Here is a 20074-nt window from a genome sequence, read left to right on the forward strand (position 1 = left end):
TCAGGGTAAGAAAGAGTTAAAACAGAAATGCTGCTGCAGAGGCAGGCCTGTGTAACCTGCAGAGCAGGAACAGCATCTCCTGCCCCGAATCCTCCTGATGGTGGGGAGGAGGGGGTTGCTGTTGCTGACAATTGAGCAGAAGGACCTGACAATGTCACCCCAATTGCTGCAGCATTTGCAGTACAACAGGACCCATAACTGCCCTTTAGGGCAGGGAATGGGTATGAGGTGGAATTTTAGTGAATACAAACCAACTTATTTGTTGAACTTCAGTAAAAAAAAAAAATATAATAATTGTTACAGTTGTGGGAGCTGCTGGCCACCAGGAAAACATCCTGAAACCTTTAAAGTACAAACTAAGAAAACAAACAAGAATGCCAAATTCCCCAAAGGCCCTTCTTGGTAGGGACTTATTAGAACAATTGGAGGCAACAATCAAATTTAAAAAAGGGGAAGTTGCTGCGGGCATTCTGGGCGAGCGGGAGTCAGATTCAAATACTCATGGAGTTCAAGATCTGATCCGTTTATTGTACAAACCAGGTACACTTTTATAAGGCACTCTATAAGCGTGTGATAATATGATTGGCTACTTTACAAGCGTATAGTAATATGATTGGTTAACAATTGTTTATTGGCAAGATTTCTGTTTTTACTTTTTCAGGCACATAGGCCCCTTCCTGTTGTTTCCCAGCTCCTCTTATCGCGTCCTTGCTGGCCCTGGCCTTGTGCAAGCACCCGCAACCTGTTCCTCCCTCTTCATTCCACTGCTCTGATCGTGCCCTCGTCTTATTTCTTCAGTATTTTTCCACTTGCTTCAAAGTTCAGTATAATCATTCAACACAGCAAAAGCCCCAACAGGAAGTTACTCTGGAGGTAAATGATCATCAATACATACAGGTTATGAGCCTATCTTTGGCCAGTACTCCTATAAAAAGGGAAATTGATACCAGAATTATTGATCAGGTATATCCCGGAGTATGGGCAATTGACATACCGGGACGTGCCAAGAATGCATCACCTGTTATAGTAAAATTAAAGGAAGGACAGGGTGCGATAAGAATTAAACAATACTCACTGAAAAGGGAAGATAGGGAAGGAATTCGTCCAAACATAGAGCGATTCATAGAATTAAAACTACTAAAAGAATGTGAGTCAGAATTTAACACACCTATCCTCCCAGTTAAAAAAACCTGATGGGTCTTATAGGATAGTTCAAGATTTAAGGGCCATTAACAAAATAACAGAGGATCTGTATCCTGTAGTAGCTAACCCCTATACCTTACTAACCACCCTGACACCTGACCTAGCTTGGTTCACAGTTTTAGACTTAAAAGATGCCTTCTTTTGCCTCCCTCTCCACGAAGCCAGCCAAAGAATTTTTGCTTTTGAATGGGAAAATCCCAGAAGCGGTCGAAAGACCCAGCTCACATGGACGGTGTTGCCACAGGGGTTTAAAAATAGCCCCACAATTTTTGGAAACCAATTAGCAAAGGATTTGGAGTTATGGGAACCACCATCAGGAGAAGGGAAAGTGTTACAATATGTAGACGATCTTCTTATTGCAACCAGAACCGAAGAATCTTGTATTATTTGGACTGTGAGCCTGCTGAACTTTCTGGGACTACAAGGATATCGGGTTTCTAAGAAGAAGGCACAGGTGGTGTTACAACAAGTCACATACCTAGGGTACGAGATCAGTGCCGGACAACGGGTCCTAGGGAAGGCCCGAAAAGAAGCCATATGCCAAGCCCCCCGACCACGAACTGTAAAGGAACTGCAGACATTTCTGGGAATGACAGGATGGTGCAGGCTTTGGATATGTAATTATGGCTTGCTTGTTAAACCATTATATTCCCTGATAGCGGCTAATCAGAAGGATCTTCAGTGGGATGCTGAATCAGACAGAGCTTTCCATGAACTGAAGAAAGCCTTGATGTCGGCACCAGCACTAGGACTTCCTGATGTGAGTAAGCCATTTTTCCTATTTTCCCATGAGAAACAGGGAATGGCATTAGGAATACTGGCACAAGATTTGGGACCATACAGACGGGCAGTGGCATACTTCTCTAAACAGCTGGATGCCACTGCAAAAGGGTGGCCTGGTTGCCTGAGAGCAGTAGCAGCTGTCATCCTAAACATCCAGGAGGCCCGGAAGTTTACCTTGGGCCAGAAAATGACTGTCTTAGTATCCCACACAGTGTCTGCAGCCCTTGAAACAAAAGGGGGGCATTGGCTCTCCCCACAGAGATTCCTAAAATACCAGGCCATAAGGGTGGAACAAGATGATGTTGAGATCGTGACTACAAACATCGTCAATCCGGCCTCATTTCTTAATGGGAATGTTGGCGAATCAGTCGATCATGACTGTCTAGAAACAATCGAAGCCACTTATTCTAGTAGGACAGATCTCAAGGATGCCTCTATTAATGGAGCTGAACATTGGTTCATGGATGGGAGCAGCTATATGCTGAATGGAAAGCGACATTCCGGATATGCTGTTACAACCTCTGAAGAAGTGATAGAATCGGGACTGCTACCAGCTGACACTTCGGCACAGAAGGCTGAAATCATAGCCCTTACTCGAGCTCTGGAGAGAGCTCAGGGAAGACCTATAAATATTTGGACTGATTCTAAATATGCCTTTGGAGTGGTACATGCTCATGGAGCAATATGGAAAGAAAGGGGACTGTTAAACTCCCAAGGAAAAATCATCAAACATGCGGAAGAAATTTTGAAACTCCTAAATGCGGTCCAGCTTCCTGAAAGGGTGGCAATTATGCACATCAAGGCACACCAGAAAGTGAGCACAGAATTAGAAAGAGGAAATGAACTGGCGGACAGGGAAGCAAAACAGGCAGCCAGAAAAGCAATCAAGGTAGAGGGTGTGCTAATACCCGATGGACAAATATCTCTAGAAGGTAAACCAGACTATACTAACTGATTTCTGACCTAGAGGGATCATATAATGAGGAAGGGTGGGCTGTAATCTCACATGGGAGAATAGTGATTCCTTCCTACATGGTATGGTCAGTAGTTCGGGAAGAACATAGAAAAAGGCACTGGGGGGCAGAAGCTCTCACTAAAAACATAATAGCATGAAATTTGTATACTGCTATTAGACAAGTAACCCAACAATGTGATCTTTGTCTCCAGACTAATCCTAAGATTACCAAGGGGCCAAAGTTGGGAAAAATTGGGAAAGGAAATGTTCCAGGGCAACATTGGCAGATTGATTTCTCGGAACTTCCTAAAAAAGGGGGGTATCGATATTTATTGGTACTAACAGATACCTTTTCAGGTTGGCCAGAAGCCTTCCCGTGCAGAACTGCTAAAGCCCGGGAAGTGACCAAAATACTGCTCCAAGAGATAATACCTAAGTTTGGAGTCCCAGCGGTAATGTCCTCGGATAGAGGACCACATTTTGTGTCCAGAATAGTGCAACAGATCAGCCACCATCTAGGAATAGATTGGCAATTAGATACCCCATACCGACCACAATCAAGTGGCCAGGTGGAAAAGATGAATCATCTAATCAAACAACAGATTGTCAAGTTAGGTCAAGAAACAAATCTAACTTGGCCCCAGTCTTTGCCATTAGCTCTTACACGGATTCGAACTAGACCAAGAGCAAAAGAGGGGCTTAGCCCATTTGAAATTTTGTATGGACGACCCTATGGGGTACAAAAGGGGATGTCTTCACAGATTGGTGAAGAAACAATGACTTCCTATATGGTGGCACTAAACAAACAGTAAGAATTGAGAAGCATGTGATGGGAACACGCAGTAGGGGTCTGGATGGACCTGTTCACGATATACAACCAGGGGACTATGTATACGTTAAGTGTTTTACAGATAAAACCCTGGAACCACAGTGGACCGGACCTTTTCAAGTCCTACTCACCACCTACACTGCAATCAAGGTTGAGGGACAGAATTCTTGGATTCACCATACCCGGATCAAGAAAGCCCCTGCAACTTCATGGAAAGTAATCCCAGATAAAAAAGAACTGAAACTCAAATTTACTCGGACAAATGGGAACAATGTGGGTGGCAAGTAAGTGAACCTGAGTGGTTGTGGATCCACCATATGGGAAGGGCACCACAACAAACAATATAGAACAAAAGAGTCTGGGACTAAGCCAGTGGCCAGTCTTGCCCAATTTGTTATCAGTAAGCCCCAACTCAAACAAAGATATTTTTGATCAAAACAGATTTATATGTATATATGAGGAACGTTTAGATTCTTAAAATGATCAATAGTGGGTTTAAACCATTTGTGGTTTTTTGTACCCTCTCTCTTGCCTACAACCAAGAGCCTGATAACTGGCCTTGGAATCATGCCCAGAAAAAACACACTGGAATAATGGGAAAGGTGGACTCAAAGACGAAACTAGCTATGGTGGTTTTTTCTGAAAATGAGGTGTACCAAAGGAATCAATGGGATCGGGAGGATGTACACAAAGTCGACCGATTATGGGGAAAATTAGGAGATAGGATAAAAGTAGGGTGTCAAACGTATAATGAAAAAGATAACACCAAGATTTCAGGAGACACCCTGATTAATGTCAGAAAGGTAGATAAGGAATTTACCCTTCTAAATACAACCATGTGCTTTAATTCACGGGAATGTTGGCACAATTTTACCTTAACCGAGCCCATCTTTATAATATGCCTAGGAAAATATCCTTTTGAACATAGAACATAGGCCAGAAAGACAGGCAACAAGTGGCAAACAGTAGATTTAGAATCTTGTATTATGCGAGAGCAGCAGGGCTTCCTCTGTGAAAGCAATACTATAATGGCCTAGGATACTTGTTTAGATACAGATCAGAAAATATGTCATTTCGAGGCCCGACCAAATGCAAACTTGGAAACAGTAATTATATATGCAGGGAAGAGATGTGCGTGTTTGAGAACTAAGTGTAACACAGTAACTGTAGATGGGGAGGTAAAGGAGACTGCGCAATATTCAAATTACTGTATTTGTAATTTTACTACTATCACAGGATGCAATTTTAGTTACTCAGCCCCAGTAGTGTCTCATCAATTCTTAAAATCCAACTTTACCCTATCACAGATGATAATTCCTACCCCCATAGGACTAAATATAAGTAGTATAAAAGAACTATTAAAACATGCAGATTTACAACGTATACTGGACGAAACCAAAAAAAAAGGGACACGAAACTCTTCTTATGATCCATCGTGATGTAGAGGGGATCAAGAAAGTTTTAAAAAAGGTAGAACAGGATGGAAACCATAATTGGTGGGATACTCTCTTTGGCTGGTCACCTTCTGCAACAGGAATTCTTAACACTATGGTACACCCCATTGTGATCTTATTGATCAGTTTAGGAATTTCCTTAATACTAACCATTATGTTATATTTGTGGGTTTGGAGAATGTTTAAAAGGGTAACACTTACGTATGATGCTTTATATCATTCAGGAAGACTGCTTAAGTAAAAGAATTTACTTAATTTAATAAAAAGGGGGGATTGATATGGAGAAATAGTGTGAAATGGGGACGCTTAACACCGACTGTGATTGTATATGTCTACTCAGAAATGTGGGTATGGTGACTAGTCATGGGTGCGGTGTCTGGTCACATAGGCACACAGCTCTGAGGAGACACCTACAATTTTGAGGAGATGCCTGCCCTTCTTCCTCTAACAAAGGGGCTATTTAAAAGAGAATGAGAGAAGATGAGAGACATTCAAATGCTATCTAGAGGGAGGGAGTGCTAAGTCTCCTTGCTGGAGAAGATGGGATGGTCACAAGAACATGAATCACCTACAAACCTGCAAGACCACCACATTCCAGGAAACGGACTGATAAGCTAATTAACATACGAAGCGGGGTTTAGGTAACGAATATGTATAGGCGTTAATTGAATATTCATTTGTTTCATTGTATAAATGTGGGATGGTTCGTCACTTCGGGTATGCACGCTTGTGGAGGAGCGATCCCCCGTGCATCTGCGCGCAATAAACATACCTACTTTATAACTTTCGAGTTATAGAGTCAAATTCCGCACGTCAGTACCTGGTACAGCGATTTCCAACAGCGGCTTAGGCCTGGGTACAGTGAGCAAGAACAGGGCGATTCAGCTCTACATGCTATGGTTCCTCAGTAACCAAGTTGAGCAATCTTGTAATGCAGGACAGAACTTTTACCTGAGACTTTTCTCAGGTGGATCTTTAGGGTTTTAGGCTTTTTTCCTTTTCAGTCCCCCCTTTCTTTTAAGATTTATGAAGTCTTTTATTTTGATCAGCTTTGGTTAAGATTGCTTTGATGTTTTCAGTATCATGTTTTATTTGCCATAGCATGTGCTGAGTCATTCTGTTTACTTCTTGAACCATTTTCTCTATGTCTGGGTGTCTAAGCATTGTCTTAAAAGATTAAAATCCATGCCAATTTGCAATTTGGGTATATCATGATAACATAAATTACCAAACTTATGTCAGCTCCTGGGTTAGTTAGGAAAGATTTGACAATATGGCCTTCAGACCATGGCCATTCTAATGTAGGGGTTTGGATCAAAGTCATCATATTTATCAAAAATCCACTGATTATCATCAGGTAGTTGATTTCACAGACTCCAATGTTCATGTTTTCTCAGGAGCTTTCTTGAGTCAAGAGTTGGTCCAAGTCGGTCGCTCTTTTATCTGGACTGCAGTAAAGGTAGTCAGCAACACCTGGTATGGCCCATCCCACTTCTCTTCCACATAATTTCCTGAAAAATTCTTAACATATACCATATCACCAGGACTAAATGGATGTAGTTTACAATAAGGTTGTTTAGGCTGATGTTCTGGTACTACAATAGCATTCTTATTCAGTTGTTTTCCTACTGTTATAACAATCATACACATATTGATTACCTATTTGATCTAAGACTTCACTATTAACAGGATTCATTGCATATGGTCTACCATACAAAATTTCAAAAGGACTCAGTTTTTCTTTAGATCTTGGCTTGACCTTTATACGTATTAAAGCAATAGGTAAAGTTTGATACCAATGTAAATTTGTTTCTTGACAAATTTTAGCTATTTGTTGTTTAATGAGATGATTCATCTTTTCTACTTGTCCACTTGTCTGTCGTCTGTATGGAGTATGCAGTTGCCAATCGATTTGCAGTGCTTTATTTATTGCTTGTAAAATTTGTGCACAGAAATGGGAGCCCCTATCTGATGATATGCTTTTAGGAACTCCAAATCTTGGTATAATTTCATTTAACAAAACTTTAATCACTTCTCATGATTTGTTTGTTCTGCGTGGGAATGTCTCAGGCCACCCAGAGAATGTGTCAGTCAAAACTAGAAGATATCAGAAACCCCCCTTTCTCGGGAGCTCGGAAAAATCAATTTGCCAAATTTCACCTGGAAAACGTCCTTTGTTTATTGCCCCTTAATGTACTTTAGTTCCAGTGTTGGGATTGTTTTTCAAACAAAGTTCACATTGTGATGTGACTTGTTTTATTGTAGTAAACAAATTTGGTCCTGCTACTCTAGTTCTCAAATGCTGATACAAAGAATTTAATCCCCAGTGTGTCTTATCATGTTCTGTTTTCACGAAATGCCACATTAATTTTCCTGGTAACACTAATTGACCTGTTTTCAATTAACCCCATCCACTGTCCAGCAGCTTACCTCCATTTTCATGTATCCATTGGTAATCTGACTCTTCATATTCAACCTTTTTTTCTGCATCTAATTTTTCTGGTACCAGTGCAGCTACTGGTATTTTTTTGCTTCTTGCAGCAGCTAATTTAGCTTCTGAGTCAGCTTTTCTGTTACCTATTTCTGGAGCAGTGTTACCTTTCAAGTGTCCCCAGCAATGCATTATAGCCACTTGTGATGGGAGTTGGACAGCTTCTAACAATTGTAGAATTTCTTCAGCATTTTTCACAGCTTTGCCTTGAGCAGTTAAAAGTCCTCGTTCTTTCCAAATGGCTCAATGTGTGTGAACAATGGCAAAGACATATTTAGAATCTGTTCAAATGTTGATTTGTTTACCTTTTTCCAGTTTTAAGGCTCAGATGAGAGTTATCATTTCTGCCTTTTGAGCTGAAGTTCCTGCAGGTAAAGGTTTTGATTCAATCATCTGATCTATTGTGGTAATTGCATAACCGGCCATTCTCACGCCTTGTTTCATGAAGCTGCTCCCATCAGAAAACCAATCTTCTGCTTCTGGGAGACATTCTTCCTTGAGGTCTGGATGGCTGCAATAGACAGCTTTGATTGTCTCCAGACAGTCATGAGTGACAGGTTCAGCTGAGGTCTTTCCTTCCAGGAATGAAGCTGGGTTGACAATATTGGTCACTTGAATAGTTATGTAATCTTATTTGGCTAGGATTGCCTGGTATTTTAAAAATCTAGAGGGTGATAACCAATGATTTCCTTTTTGTTCCAACACTGCCGACACTGTCTGAAAAACTAGTACAGTTATCTTCTGTCTCAGGGTGAATTTCCTGGCTTCTTCAATGTTTAGGATCACTGCTGCTACCGCCCTCAGACAACTGGACCAACCTTTGTTCACTTCATCCAGCTGCTTGGAGAAGTTAGCTACTGGTCTCTTGTCTGGCCCTAATTGTTGAGCCAGGATCCCTAAGGCCATTCCCTGCCTTTCATGGGAGAACAACCAAAAAGGCTTCATCACATCGGGCAAACCCAATGTGGGAGCCTACTGGGGTTTCAGCTTCAGCAGTTTAAAGACCTTATTTTCTTCAGGGTTCCAGGCTATGTTGTCTTTAGTAGTCTTTAGCAGGTCATACAGTGGCTTTGTAATCAATCCATGCTGATAGATCCATAAACGACGCCAACCTGTCATGCCCAGAAAGGCTCGCAGTTCCCTCACTTTCTGTGGTCTGGGCATCTGGAAGATGGCTTCTATCCTCGCTGTTCCCAAGGAACATTGTCCACCGGAAACTTCATATCCCAGGTACATAACTTTCTCTTGCACCAGCTGTGCCTTCTGTTGAGAGACTTGATAGTCGCTTAAACCCAGAAAGTTTAGGAGAGAGATTGTCCATTGGAGACTTTTTTTTTGTTTCAGTTGTTATTAGCAGATCATCTACATATTGTAGAAGAACACCATCTCCCGGTGGCTGCTGCCATAGCTCTAATTCTTTAGCTAACTGATTGCCGAATAGAGTGGGGCTGTTTTTGTTGGTTTTTTTTTTTAAACCCTTGAGGTAACATTGTCCAGGATAATTACATCTTTTTCCCACTGGAAACTGATTCCCATTCAAAGGTGATTTAAAGTTTGTTTTATAATTTAGTCATTTTGTTTTGGTTTCACACAGCTCATAACCAAGCTGAGAGCTGTTATCAATTGTTCTTCTTTCACTTTGAATTCAATTTTACCCTGTTTGAATCAGATCTTAACTTCTAAATTTTTTAACAAGTCCCTGCCCAATAGGGACTTGGGTGAGTTTGGTAAATATAAAAACTGGTGTATTCCCATTTGCTTTCTAATTTTATATTTAAGAGGTTTCAAAAAGTATGCTTTCTCTGATTGGCCGGTGGCTCCTGTGACAAGAACAAATTTATCACTTTTAGGTACCAATTCCTGATTTAAAACAGGCCTATGGGTGGTTCTCCAATCACACTATGAGTATACTTTTCAAGGTATTCAAATCTCGGACATCCAAACCACCTAAAGGTCATTTATCCATTAATCACACATCTTATCTATATAAAAACACATATGCATGATTCAAACAGCAATAGAATCTAATCCACTGAGTTTCTTCTAATCTCTGGTTAAAGCTACAGTGAATACACCACAAATTCAAGGTTCTATCCAATCTTATTTCCCAGTGGTACACAGTGCGGTATGTTTATAGTTAACTTTTCAACATCACCTCTCATATGTTTATAGTTAACTTTTCAACATTGCCTCTCATAAATCTTCTAACAATGTAGTTACTAAGACTTAAAGAACCAAATCATTTGGCACTCCGCCCTCAGCAATAAGTTTCCTCAAGTGACTCAGGCAAAGAAACAAGTACAGGTGACAAAATATTCAAGATCCACTATACCTTTTTCAATAACAAATGAAAGAGCACAAAAACACAAGAATCCAATAACAAATGAGACAACTCAAATAAACGAGACAACTCAAAATGACAATACTAACATACAAAGTGCAAAACACAATTATAGTTCCAATTTATAACACACAGAACAAAACCCAAACACAATCACAGCTCCAAATCATAACACATAAACACAAAAGACAAAGTCATAACAAGACAAGACAAAAGGGGTCCTCACATTCAATCTCACCATGGTCACAACCCACTTCCCTTGGGAGTACTACAAGGATCCTTAATTCCAGGAATGCTGTACAGACAGGTACAGGGAACAGATCCCTGTACAGGGAATCAATCCATCTTAAGGAGACGTCTCTCCTTCTCCATCCTATGACCAAGACGTCTCTTGTGTTGACTTACGGGTTTACAGCCAGACAGAACAGAACAGGTCAGGAAAATGTATAAATACCTTTTTCTCAGAATACAGTGAGTCGTGTCCACTGGCTGCAAGAGACCTAGAGAAAGGGAGTCCCTCTAGGTAAACCTTACCCAGGTGCGCACTAAGGGTGTCCCATGCTCCAAAGGTCTCTGCAGCTCAGTGGAGATCGTCCCGTCTGGGTCACCAAATCTGATGCTGAAAAACCTCAGAACGAAGAAAACTGCTAAAAGACTTTTTGTACTTTTAGCAGCAAGGTAATTATTTTCTGCACAGGGGAGGAGATGGTTCGCACCACAGAAACTCGCTCCAAAGTACAGGTGTGAAACAGGCTAATTTATACATTTGACATACACGATTGCAACATCTCTTCATACATTTTTCATGTAATTACAAAATCTCATCACATATTAATGATGGGCAGAGTCTAGGCAGGGCCTGGGTGTAGTTTTCTCTTGGTATCAATTTTTAGAGGGTTGTTCTGGCCTTTGGCCTTGCTCAGGTGGTCTTCCTCAGAGTTGAACTTTTCAACTTTCTTTCATAAGTGACCCTGCCAGGATCTTGTACATGAATCTTGGCTTGTTACCATTTTTTTCTACTGATGTGTCTAACTCTACCTAATTTATGATTTCTAGTACCTGGTACAGCGATTTCCAACAGCGGCTTAGGCCTGGGTACAGTGAGCAAGAACAGGGCGATTCAGCTCTACATGCTATGGTTCCTCAGTAACCAAGTTGAGCAATCTTGTAATGCAGGACAGAACTTTTACCTGAGACTTTTCTCAGGTGGATCTTTAGGGTTTTAGGCTTTTTTCCTTTTCAGAAGAAAGATGGTTTTGATCTTCCCTGCCCTGAACATTTCTTGCAACTCTCCATGACATTCATGTCTGCATGGAGACAGGGTAGTCATTCCCTCCTCTTTGGTATGCTTGTATGTGCAGGTTTTGCCTGCTGTACAGCACTTTGCATCTTGTAATGGTTTTTAATAAACAATTTGGCTGGTCATCAGGTGCCCACCAAGCTGCTCTATCATCCCTCCTCCTCAACTGGACAAAGGGAAAAAATATGACTAAAAGCTCATTGGTTGAGATAAGAACAGGGAGATCACTCAGCAATTACTGTCATAGGCAAAACAGGCTTGACTATGGGAAATTAATTTAAATTATTGCCAATAATATCAGTGTAGGATAATTAGAAATAAGATCAAATCTAAAAAACACCTTACCCCCACCCTTCCCTTCTTCCCAGGCTCAACTTCACTCCCAACTTCTCTACCTCTTCCTTCTGAGTGGCACACGGGGATGGGGAATGGAGGTTATGGTCAGTTCATAATGCTTCATCTCTGCTGCTCCTTCCTCCTCACGCTCTTCCCCTGCTCCAATGTGAGGTCCCTCCCATGTGATACAGTCCTTCATAAACTGATCCAGCATGGGTCCTTTCCATGGTATCCTTCAGGAACAGACTGCTCCAGCATGGGAGCCCTGTGGGGTCACAGGTCCTGCCAGAAGACTTGTTCCCGCATGGGCTCTCCACAGGGTCACAGCTTCCTTGAGGGCACATCCACCTGCTCCAGTGTGGGATCCTCAATGGGCTGCAGGGGGGACAGCCTGCCTCACCATGGACTTCACCACACACAGATTGCAGGGGAATCTCTGCTCTGGTGCCTAGAGCACCTCCTCCCCCTCCTTCTTCACCAACCTTGGTTTATGCAGAGTTGTTTCTCTCACACTTTTATTGCTCTTCTCTCCCAGCTGCTGTTGTGTAGCAGTTGTTATTCTTAAATATGCTATCACAGAGGCACCACCAGTGTCACTGATTTGCTCAGCTTTGGTCAGCTGCAGGTCTGTCTTGGAGCCAGCTGACACTGGCTCTATCAGACATGGGGGAAGACATCTGGCATCTTCTCACAGAAGCCACCCCTGTATGCCTTCCTGCTACCAAACCTTGCCACATAAACCAAATACAGTGCAACAGGTCAGCAATCACCGCCAGCTTTCAGACTTCATTGCTGACTTCTGATCAAAGACATGGAAGAAGCCACTTTCTTACTTTGTTTTTTGTCTTTTTCAACAGTTACATCGCAAACCAGCAGAAATTAGAAAGCATCAATGACAATGAAGTTGGATTTTATGTTGGACTTAAAAATCTGTGAGTATATGGGAAAATTATATTTCTTTATTTCTCTTGTAGAAGCATTTACAGACCTCATGATAGAGCAGGACTAACTTTTTGCATTATAGAAGACATCTGTAGAGCTCGCAGTTCAGTCTAGTTCAGGGGTCCTCAAACTATGGCCCGTGGGCCGGATACGGCCCCCCAGGGTCCTCAATCCGGCCCCTGGTATTTACAGAACGCCCCCGCCCCTCACCCACCCCCCCGGGGGTTGGGGGGGAAAACCAAGCAGCCACAGATGACTTCCTGCCACTTCATCCACGCGCCGGCCCCCTGTTTAAAAAGTTTGAGGACCCCTGGTCTAGTTGGTATTTCATCCACTTTTTAATTTTAAACATTATCATTATTCTTTCCATTGTATTTTAAATGAACTATTCTAAGTTTTATATACTTTCACAGGACTGTGGTGGATTCAGGCTTAAGGTTTGTGTCCCATCAGGCATTTGTGAAAAACATCAACCTACAATACATGTGAGTAAGGATAGCTTCTGTCTTATAAGTTAAAACTGTCCAAACTTTGTTAACTCCCTTCTCTCTCTTCCTGTTTACTTAATATAGAATGTTTTAACTTCTAATGGCCTCCTGTCATTAATAGGCATGAAATAGGACATGTATGATAAGGAATTTGTAGATCATAAGAACATAATGTGGAATGGCAAAAAGACCCATCCTGTTCATTATCCTGTTTCTAGCAGTGGTCGCTAGCTGTGTCTCTTTTAGTAAGTAGTGGAGTGCAAAGAAATGCATCTCTTTACTGAGTCATTTGGTGCTGAGAGTATGATGTCCACACTATGTGCATCACACTCACTGACATGGGTTTGACTTTGGACTAGCTCTTCTCTGATTCAGTGGGCTGAACATGTTTTAGCAGCTAGAAGTGCATTTGCTCCATGCATGGACCATGGTCCATTTATCTTCTAATGTTGTTTGACTAGTTTACATGCCCTGAGATCCTATCATGACTGTGAACTTAAGCTCAGTTCTGAGCTGAACTGATGCACTCAAAGCAGAATATAAGATTGTGATTATTTTCCCACCCAATTGCACTTTGCAGTTTATGAACTTCAGGAAACAGAGTTGGTGCCTGTGCAGCTTTTTGATTGTGTTTTTCTAGATTACTTACAGTTTAAATTTAGCAAAGTACAGAGAAAAATGATCAGTTATAAAGAAAAATTTTGTGGGATATTTTTTTTACCTTAAAAACATATCCCTGAAAGACTGGAGTGCTTTTCAGTGGGACAAACATAGAGTAACTAATTCCTGCTACTTAAATGGAAAATTGTGTTTCCAGTCCTACAAAACACTGAGATTGTGTGGGGTTCACTGTTTTAGCCAAGTATTCAAGTGTGTGTTTAAGTCCATCCATCTTTGTTAGACATATTTATCACTTAATTAAACCCTTGCTTTTATTAAAGTTCTAATGAGATCAAGAAGACATAAGGCCTAGCCTCAGGCTTGTAAGATGCCTAAAAGCTTTATTATAATATGGAAGAATTGTTGAATTGGGTTTCGGACTGATTGCCTTGTTAATAAAAAGGACTCACTTTCTGCACCTGTGTTTTCCAAGGAATAGCAATTAATTTATGTAAAGAAGTGGGCATTAATATCTGAATTTGCCTACACAATAATTGCTGTCCTTAATGTGGAACAAACACTGGAAGAGTATGAACTGGATCTTGCTGGCCTATGAGGGTTACATATTACTTCATATAGTCCTTAATGAATTAAATTGCTTTTACTATAATCAGTTGGCAAATAAGGAAAGTATCTTCCAGAATGAGTTTGTGTGTCTACCTGTGTGTCAATTTCCCAGTGAATTATGATTGTATAAGATGAAATTGCATGAAGTCAAGTTCATATGTACTGACTATGGAAATGCACAATGAGAAAATATTGGCTAAGTGGCACAGTTGCAGAGAAATGTTTAGTGGCTATATTGAAACAGAATCTGAGCATAATGCAGCAGAACAAAGCAAATTCAGTCTATGATCATGTCATGGTTTAACCTCAGCTGGCAACCAAGCTCCACGCAGCTGCTCACTCCCTCCCTCCACAGTGGGATGGGGAAGAAGACTGGAAGAGTAAAAGTGAGAAAACTCAAGGGTTGAGATAAAGACAATTTAATAGGTAAAGCAAAAATCTGTGCACACAAGCAAAGCAAAACTTCCCACCAGCAGGCAGGTGTTTGGCCATCCCCAGGACAGCAGGGCTCCATCACGCGTAATGGTTACTTGGGAAGACAAACACCATAACTCCAAACGTCCCTCCCTTCTTTCTTCTCCCAGTTTATATACTCAGCATGACATCCCATGGTATGGAATATCCCTTTGGCTAGTTTGGGTCAGCTGACCTGGCTGTGTCCCCTCCCAATTTCCCATACCCCTCCAGCCCTCTCACTGGCAGGGCACAAGAAACTGAAAAGTCCTTGACTGAGTATAAACATTACCCAGCAACAACTAAAACCATCAGTGTCCTATCAACATTGTTCTCACACCAAATCCAAAACACAGCACTGCACTAGCTACTAAGAAGAAAGTTAACTCTGTCCCAGCTGAAACCAGGACAGATCAGAAATAATTTTGTGTAAGTCTTTTGCATCTTTTCCCCATTAATTTAGCTGCTGAGAAGGCATCTATTGGAATACTGTATATGGATTAGAACACTGAATCTACTTATCTAGAAAGATATTTGAGAAGAGCAACAGAGCTTTAAGGACTTTATAAAACAAATAATTTTGGGATAGGCTGAGAAGGCTGGGTTTGTTCAATATAGTAAAGGAAAAAGTGAAAAAGAATATACAACTTCAGATTTTTAAAAGGAAAGTGATTATGAAGAGGAGAATAATCAGTTTTCTCCATGACCATGAGGATAGGAAATAATGATTTTAATTTGTAACAAGGAAGATAGATATTTGGAAAACTTTCCCAGATGTATGGGCAAGTAGACACTGCAAAAAATAACTGAGAGAGTTGGTAGGAATCCGTTCATAGTCTTTTTTGCCTAGTTCCTTAGGAAAATGAGGTTCATGCTATCAGAAAGTGTCTTTGTCTCCAGTGGTTGATTCTAACCAAAACTGATATAGGTGAATAGGTTTTGTGAAAATTCGCCATTGGGCAGAACATAGAGACCCTATTAGGGGTCCTGCTTAGGGGAAAAATATCATTGTGCACCTATGTCCCATTGGGCACTAGAGAATCCATATGGACAAGATGTTTTTAAAATACTTCAGCCACAGGAAAAGCTTCAACTGGAGCACACGATAAATCATGGAATACATCATACCTGTTGGTATGCAGGCTTTATTAAAACTCTAGTTCATGAAACTGTTAGAAACAAATTAAGCTGATTGACATCTGTTACGTTGATGTATATGCAATTGTGATTCAGAAGAAGGTTATGAACTAGGATCTTGTCCGGTCTAATACTATGGTTTCTTTGTTGGGGAATTAGGATGGCTGGGGCTCTTACATAAGATGTTTCTGTATTGTGATACTCTAGTATTTAGAAAGTGGGAGAGGGGTGATTTTCAAAGCCCCTTCTATTTGGCTTGGTCTGGAGTCAGAGCTTGAGCCTGGGCTTTCCCTTTTAGGGTGTTAAGAAAGATCACATGAAATGGAACAACTTCAGCTGGACAGAGATTTCACTGAGGGCCCCATCATTTGATGGTTAGGGAGTCCACTTGGTATGGAAAAGCAGGGTCCTCTGCTGTGCAGAAACCAAGTTTTAAATCTTGTCCTCCCATGACCTGGAATATGTTGCCTTCCACTAGACTAATAAGTGGCATAGGTACCTATTTGCAGGTAGCACCCACTGTATGTCTGGTTGTCTTTCAGGGAAGGCAGGATTTAGTCACTGTGCAGGTAAGAGAAGCAGGCACTTGTCTTATTTGGGAATACCAAGGGGGCATCTGTGTGTGCTGCTCTGCAGTGTCAGGATTGGATGGGTTTTTTTTGATGAGTGAGAATCATCTATGGAGGGGTAAGATTTGACGTGTTTTGTATAGTCTCAGTGCTGGAGAGAAGAGCTCAATTTCACAGGAGGTTTTAACTTCCTTTCAACCTCCCAAACTATTATTTGTGAATATTAGGAAAACCATCATAGTTAACATATTGACTGGATTTTACTTGGCCACAACTTCTGTCCTACATGCAAATTGTACCTTAATTTTGTCCATCAGGATCCACATGAGATGTTTCCACCAGCATCTACTGTAGGGCATGTCAGTCGACCTGAGTAATGAAACAATAGCTCACTCATTTTGGTCTCACACATTGCGACCAGTCAGCTTGCAAACTTCAGGCCATTGTTTGCTAGAAGGAATCAACAAAAGTATAGTAAATAAAATCTCTTAAAGATTCTGTTCTAAATGTTTATAAAATGTATCCCCATAATTTCTCTGAAAATTATCTTGTACTCAGAGATCAAGGGCTGAAAGTAGGGGGAATAAACACTGGTTTTTAGCCAGGGAGCAGGGGGAAGAGGTTTAATCCCTGTTTTAAATGCTATGCAACTTAAAATATGGAGCCCCTATTTCACTTCTATAATACCACATAAAACTCGTGGTATTTTGGCTCATAATGCTGATTTGCACTACACTACTGGCAATTTTACAGTTTAATGCTCTCACTATCTTTAATTTGTGGACTGATAAGACTATGGAAACTCAGCATTATTTTGGTTTGGAGAAAACATTTTTGTAAACTTAGGAAGGGGAGCATTTCTGATTCAGATGAGCATTTCTTTGCTCTGCATAATGGGAGAGGACCTTTCATTTAATTAGCACTGGAAACTGTAAACACTTAATTGACATAAAAAAGCCCAATATAGGCATTTTACATTTTTGCTTTTGATCTTTCCTGTGGGTGCATATTGCACATGTAATTTGAACATAATAAATAAAAGTCTCTGATGTGGATGTGTGCTAGTACGTGAGTACAGAGTTTGGTGCACTATCAAAGAAAGGGATACAACCATTTAACTTATGAATAAATTAAGCATATAATTAACACCTGGACTTTACATAATACTTGTGAAACACAATTAAATCTGATGCTTTTCTGTAATGAACACAAGTGCTTTAAGTGAAAATACTGACCCCCTGTTGAGTTTGATTTTAAGGAATATAACTTCAGCCACAGGTTGGATTCAAATCCTTGAAACCCATCAAACTGTAAAAAGAGACGGAGTACTATTCCTTTCCCACTGAAGTTAAAGGAATAAGAACTTTTTAGAGCGGGTTTAGGCTCTTCATTTTTTTTGTTTTGACACACAAACTGTATTGGGAGTGTAAGAAGAAACAGCCCTAATTAATACAATTTTTCTGTTTTCCCATAGCAATTTATCCAGAAACAAGCTCTCAAGTTTGTCCAAGAAGCCTTTTCACCATCTGGGTTTGTCTGATCTGTAAGTTGTCATTTTTTAAAATAAAGTTTATTTATGGCTAGCAATGAAAGGACTTTGAAGTTTGTTCTTTTGAAGCTACAGGTCCATCAAAGACTAGAAATTAAATTCTGATCCAAAGAAGGTCTCAAATATGTTGCCAGTGACATAAGTGCAGAGAGATTTTAATTCCAGGCCTTCAGAAAAGATCACATTTATCTTTTAACATAAATTTATAGATCAAAATAGCTTTTCCCCTTCAACTTTAAAATACTTTAAATGAGATTATTTCATACAAAACTACTGGTGCTTGTATTAAATATTTGAGCTAGTAAAAAATACAGCCATCTACAGATCACAGGTTCATAGAATGGTTTGGGTTAGAAGAGACCTTATAGATCATCTATTTTCAAATCTCCTGCCATGGGCAAGGACATCTTCTACTAGACCAGGTTGCTCAAAGCCACATCCAACCTGGCTTTGAACACTTCCAGGGATGGGACATCCACAACTTCTCTGGGTAACCTGTTCCAGTGTCTCACCACTCTCATAGTGAAGAATTTCTTCCTTATATCTAGTCTAAATCTACCCTCTTTCAATTTAAAGCCATTCCCGCTTGTCCTATCACTACATGCCCTTGTAAAAAGTCCTTTTCCAGCTTTCTTGTAGGCCCCTTTAGGTACTGGCAGGCTGCTATAAAGTCTCCCTAGAGCCTTCTCTTCTCTAGTTTGAACAACCCCAACTCTCTCAGCCTGTCTTCATAGGAGAGGTGCTCCAGCCCTCTGATCATCTTTGTGGCCTCCTCTGGACTCACTCCAACAGGTCCATGTTTGATTTGCTAATCAGTGATTTAAATTTCATACAACATGCTATATAGCTAGATTATACTATACATTTCTGTTTCAGGGCCATTTTTTCAGTTATTATTTCTACATTACATTACTTAGGGCCTTTACTGTGATAGTTTTTCAGAGTAATATACATGATGAATCTTTAAGGTTGTGTGAAATCCTTTTTTATGATTAGAGTAAGAATTTGCCTGGCTCTGTAAAGAATTTATCCACTTAACTGTGGCGTATGAAGGCACGGACTCAGGTTGTGGTGCAACCAAAGATGCTTTATTGTGCAGAGAAGGTCATATTTATATCTCTGAGCTCGGATACAAATTCCAGCTGTATGTTCCACCAGGCTTGGGGTGGAAGCTGTTCATACAGTTACATAGCTATATATGGTTATAAACATGCAAACACCTTTTGGCCAGATAAACATGTTTTTCTTTCTTACTTTCCTTCATAAGAACCAGCTGTTTTCTTACTTCCCATTAGTAACAATCAGATAGTCTCCATCTTCCTCTCCCACACTTAACAGCAATAAACTTTTTCTGGAGTGGTCTTTCTGAGATAGTTGAGCAGAGTCTATCATACAAGAGAAAAATTTGTGATGTGTTTAGCTGCTATGAAATAAAATGGATCTTAGTGGAAAGCCCAATTCTCCAGGCACTCCTGATTTACACCAGTAAATTTGAGATAGGGATTCAGCCCCCTGTGTGATCTCTCTGATCTGTAGCAGGATGGATTCTTAATTGGTGCAGACAGAGCTTCATTTTCTACAAAGAAACCATATCTACTTACAGTTTGCACTGCACTGAGGTCTTTGATCCATACCTTTTTAAAGTAGAGTTCAACTTTCAGTTTTACCTGCATGAGTGCTTTGAATTTTTTTTCTATATGCATGATACGTTCTTAAGAAATTGTTTGATTTTTGCTGTAGGATATTGCTGGACAATCCATTCAAGTGTTCCTGTGAAATTATGTGGATCAAGAAATTTCAAGAGACCAAGTTTTACAGAGAAACTTGGGATTTATATTGCATAGATGACAGCACCAAGAGAACATCCTTGCTGGATATGAAGGTCCCAAACTGCGGTAATACTCTTTTAACATAAAGTTATTACTAAGATATTGTGAGGAAGGAAAAATAAACATGCTTTTTGACAAGATACCCATCAAGATGACAACAGTGCTGCTAAAGGAAAAGTTTTTTAGGG

General features: G+C 40.4%; 1 protein-coding gene across 4 annotated transcripts in view; it reads left to right on the plus strand.

The window, feature by feature from the left end:
* LOC121080599 (BDNF/NT-3 growth factors receptor-like) overlaps window positions 1-20074 on the plus strand; it is a 205785-nt gene that overhangs the window by 33029 nt on the left and 152682 nt on the right. For all 4 annotated transcript variants that reach the window (XM_040578733.1, XM_040578732.1, XM_040578734.1 and 1 more), the window contains 4 exons: window positions 12550-12624; window positions 13048-13119; window positions 17983-18051; window positions 19798-19952. In XM_040578733.1, the coding sequence (XP_040434667.1) occupies window positions 12550-12624; window positions 13048-13119; window positions 17983-18051; window positions 19798-19952 (371 nt within the window). The remainder of the gene's footprint in view (window positions 1-12549; window positions 12625-13047; window positions 13120-17982; window positions 18052-19797; window positions 19953-20074) is intronic.

The sequence above is a fragment of the Falco naumanni genome, chromosome W (assembly GCF_017639655.2).
Source record: "Falco naumanni isolate bFalNau1 chromosome W, bFalNau1.pat, whole genome shotgun sequence".
In the NCBI taxonomy this organism is placed as follows: Eukaryota; Metazoa; Chordata; class Aves; order Falconiformes; family Falconidae; genus Falco; species Falco naumanni.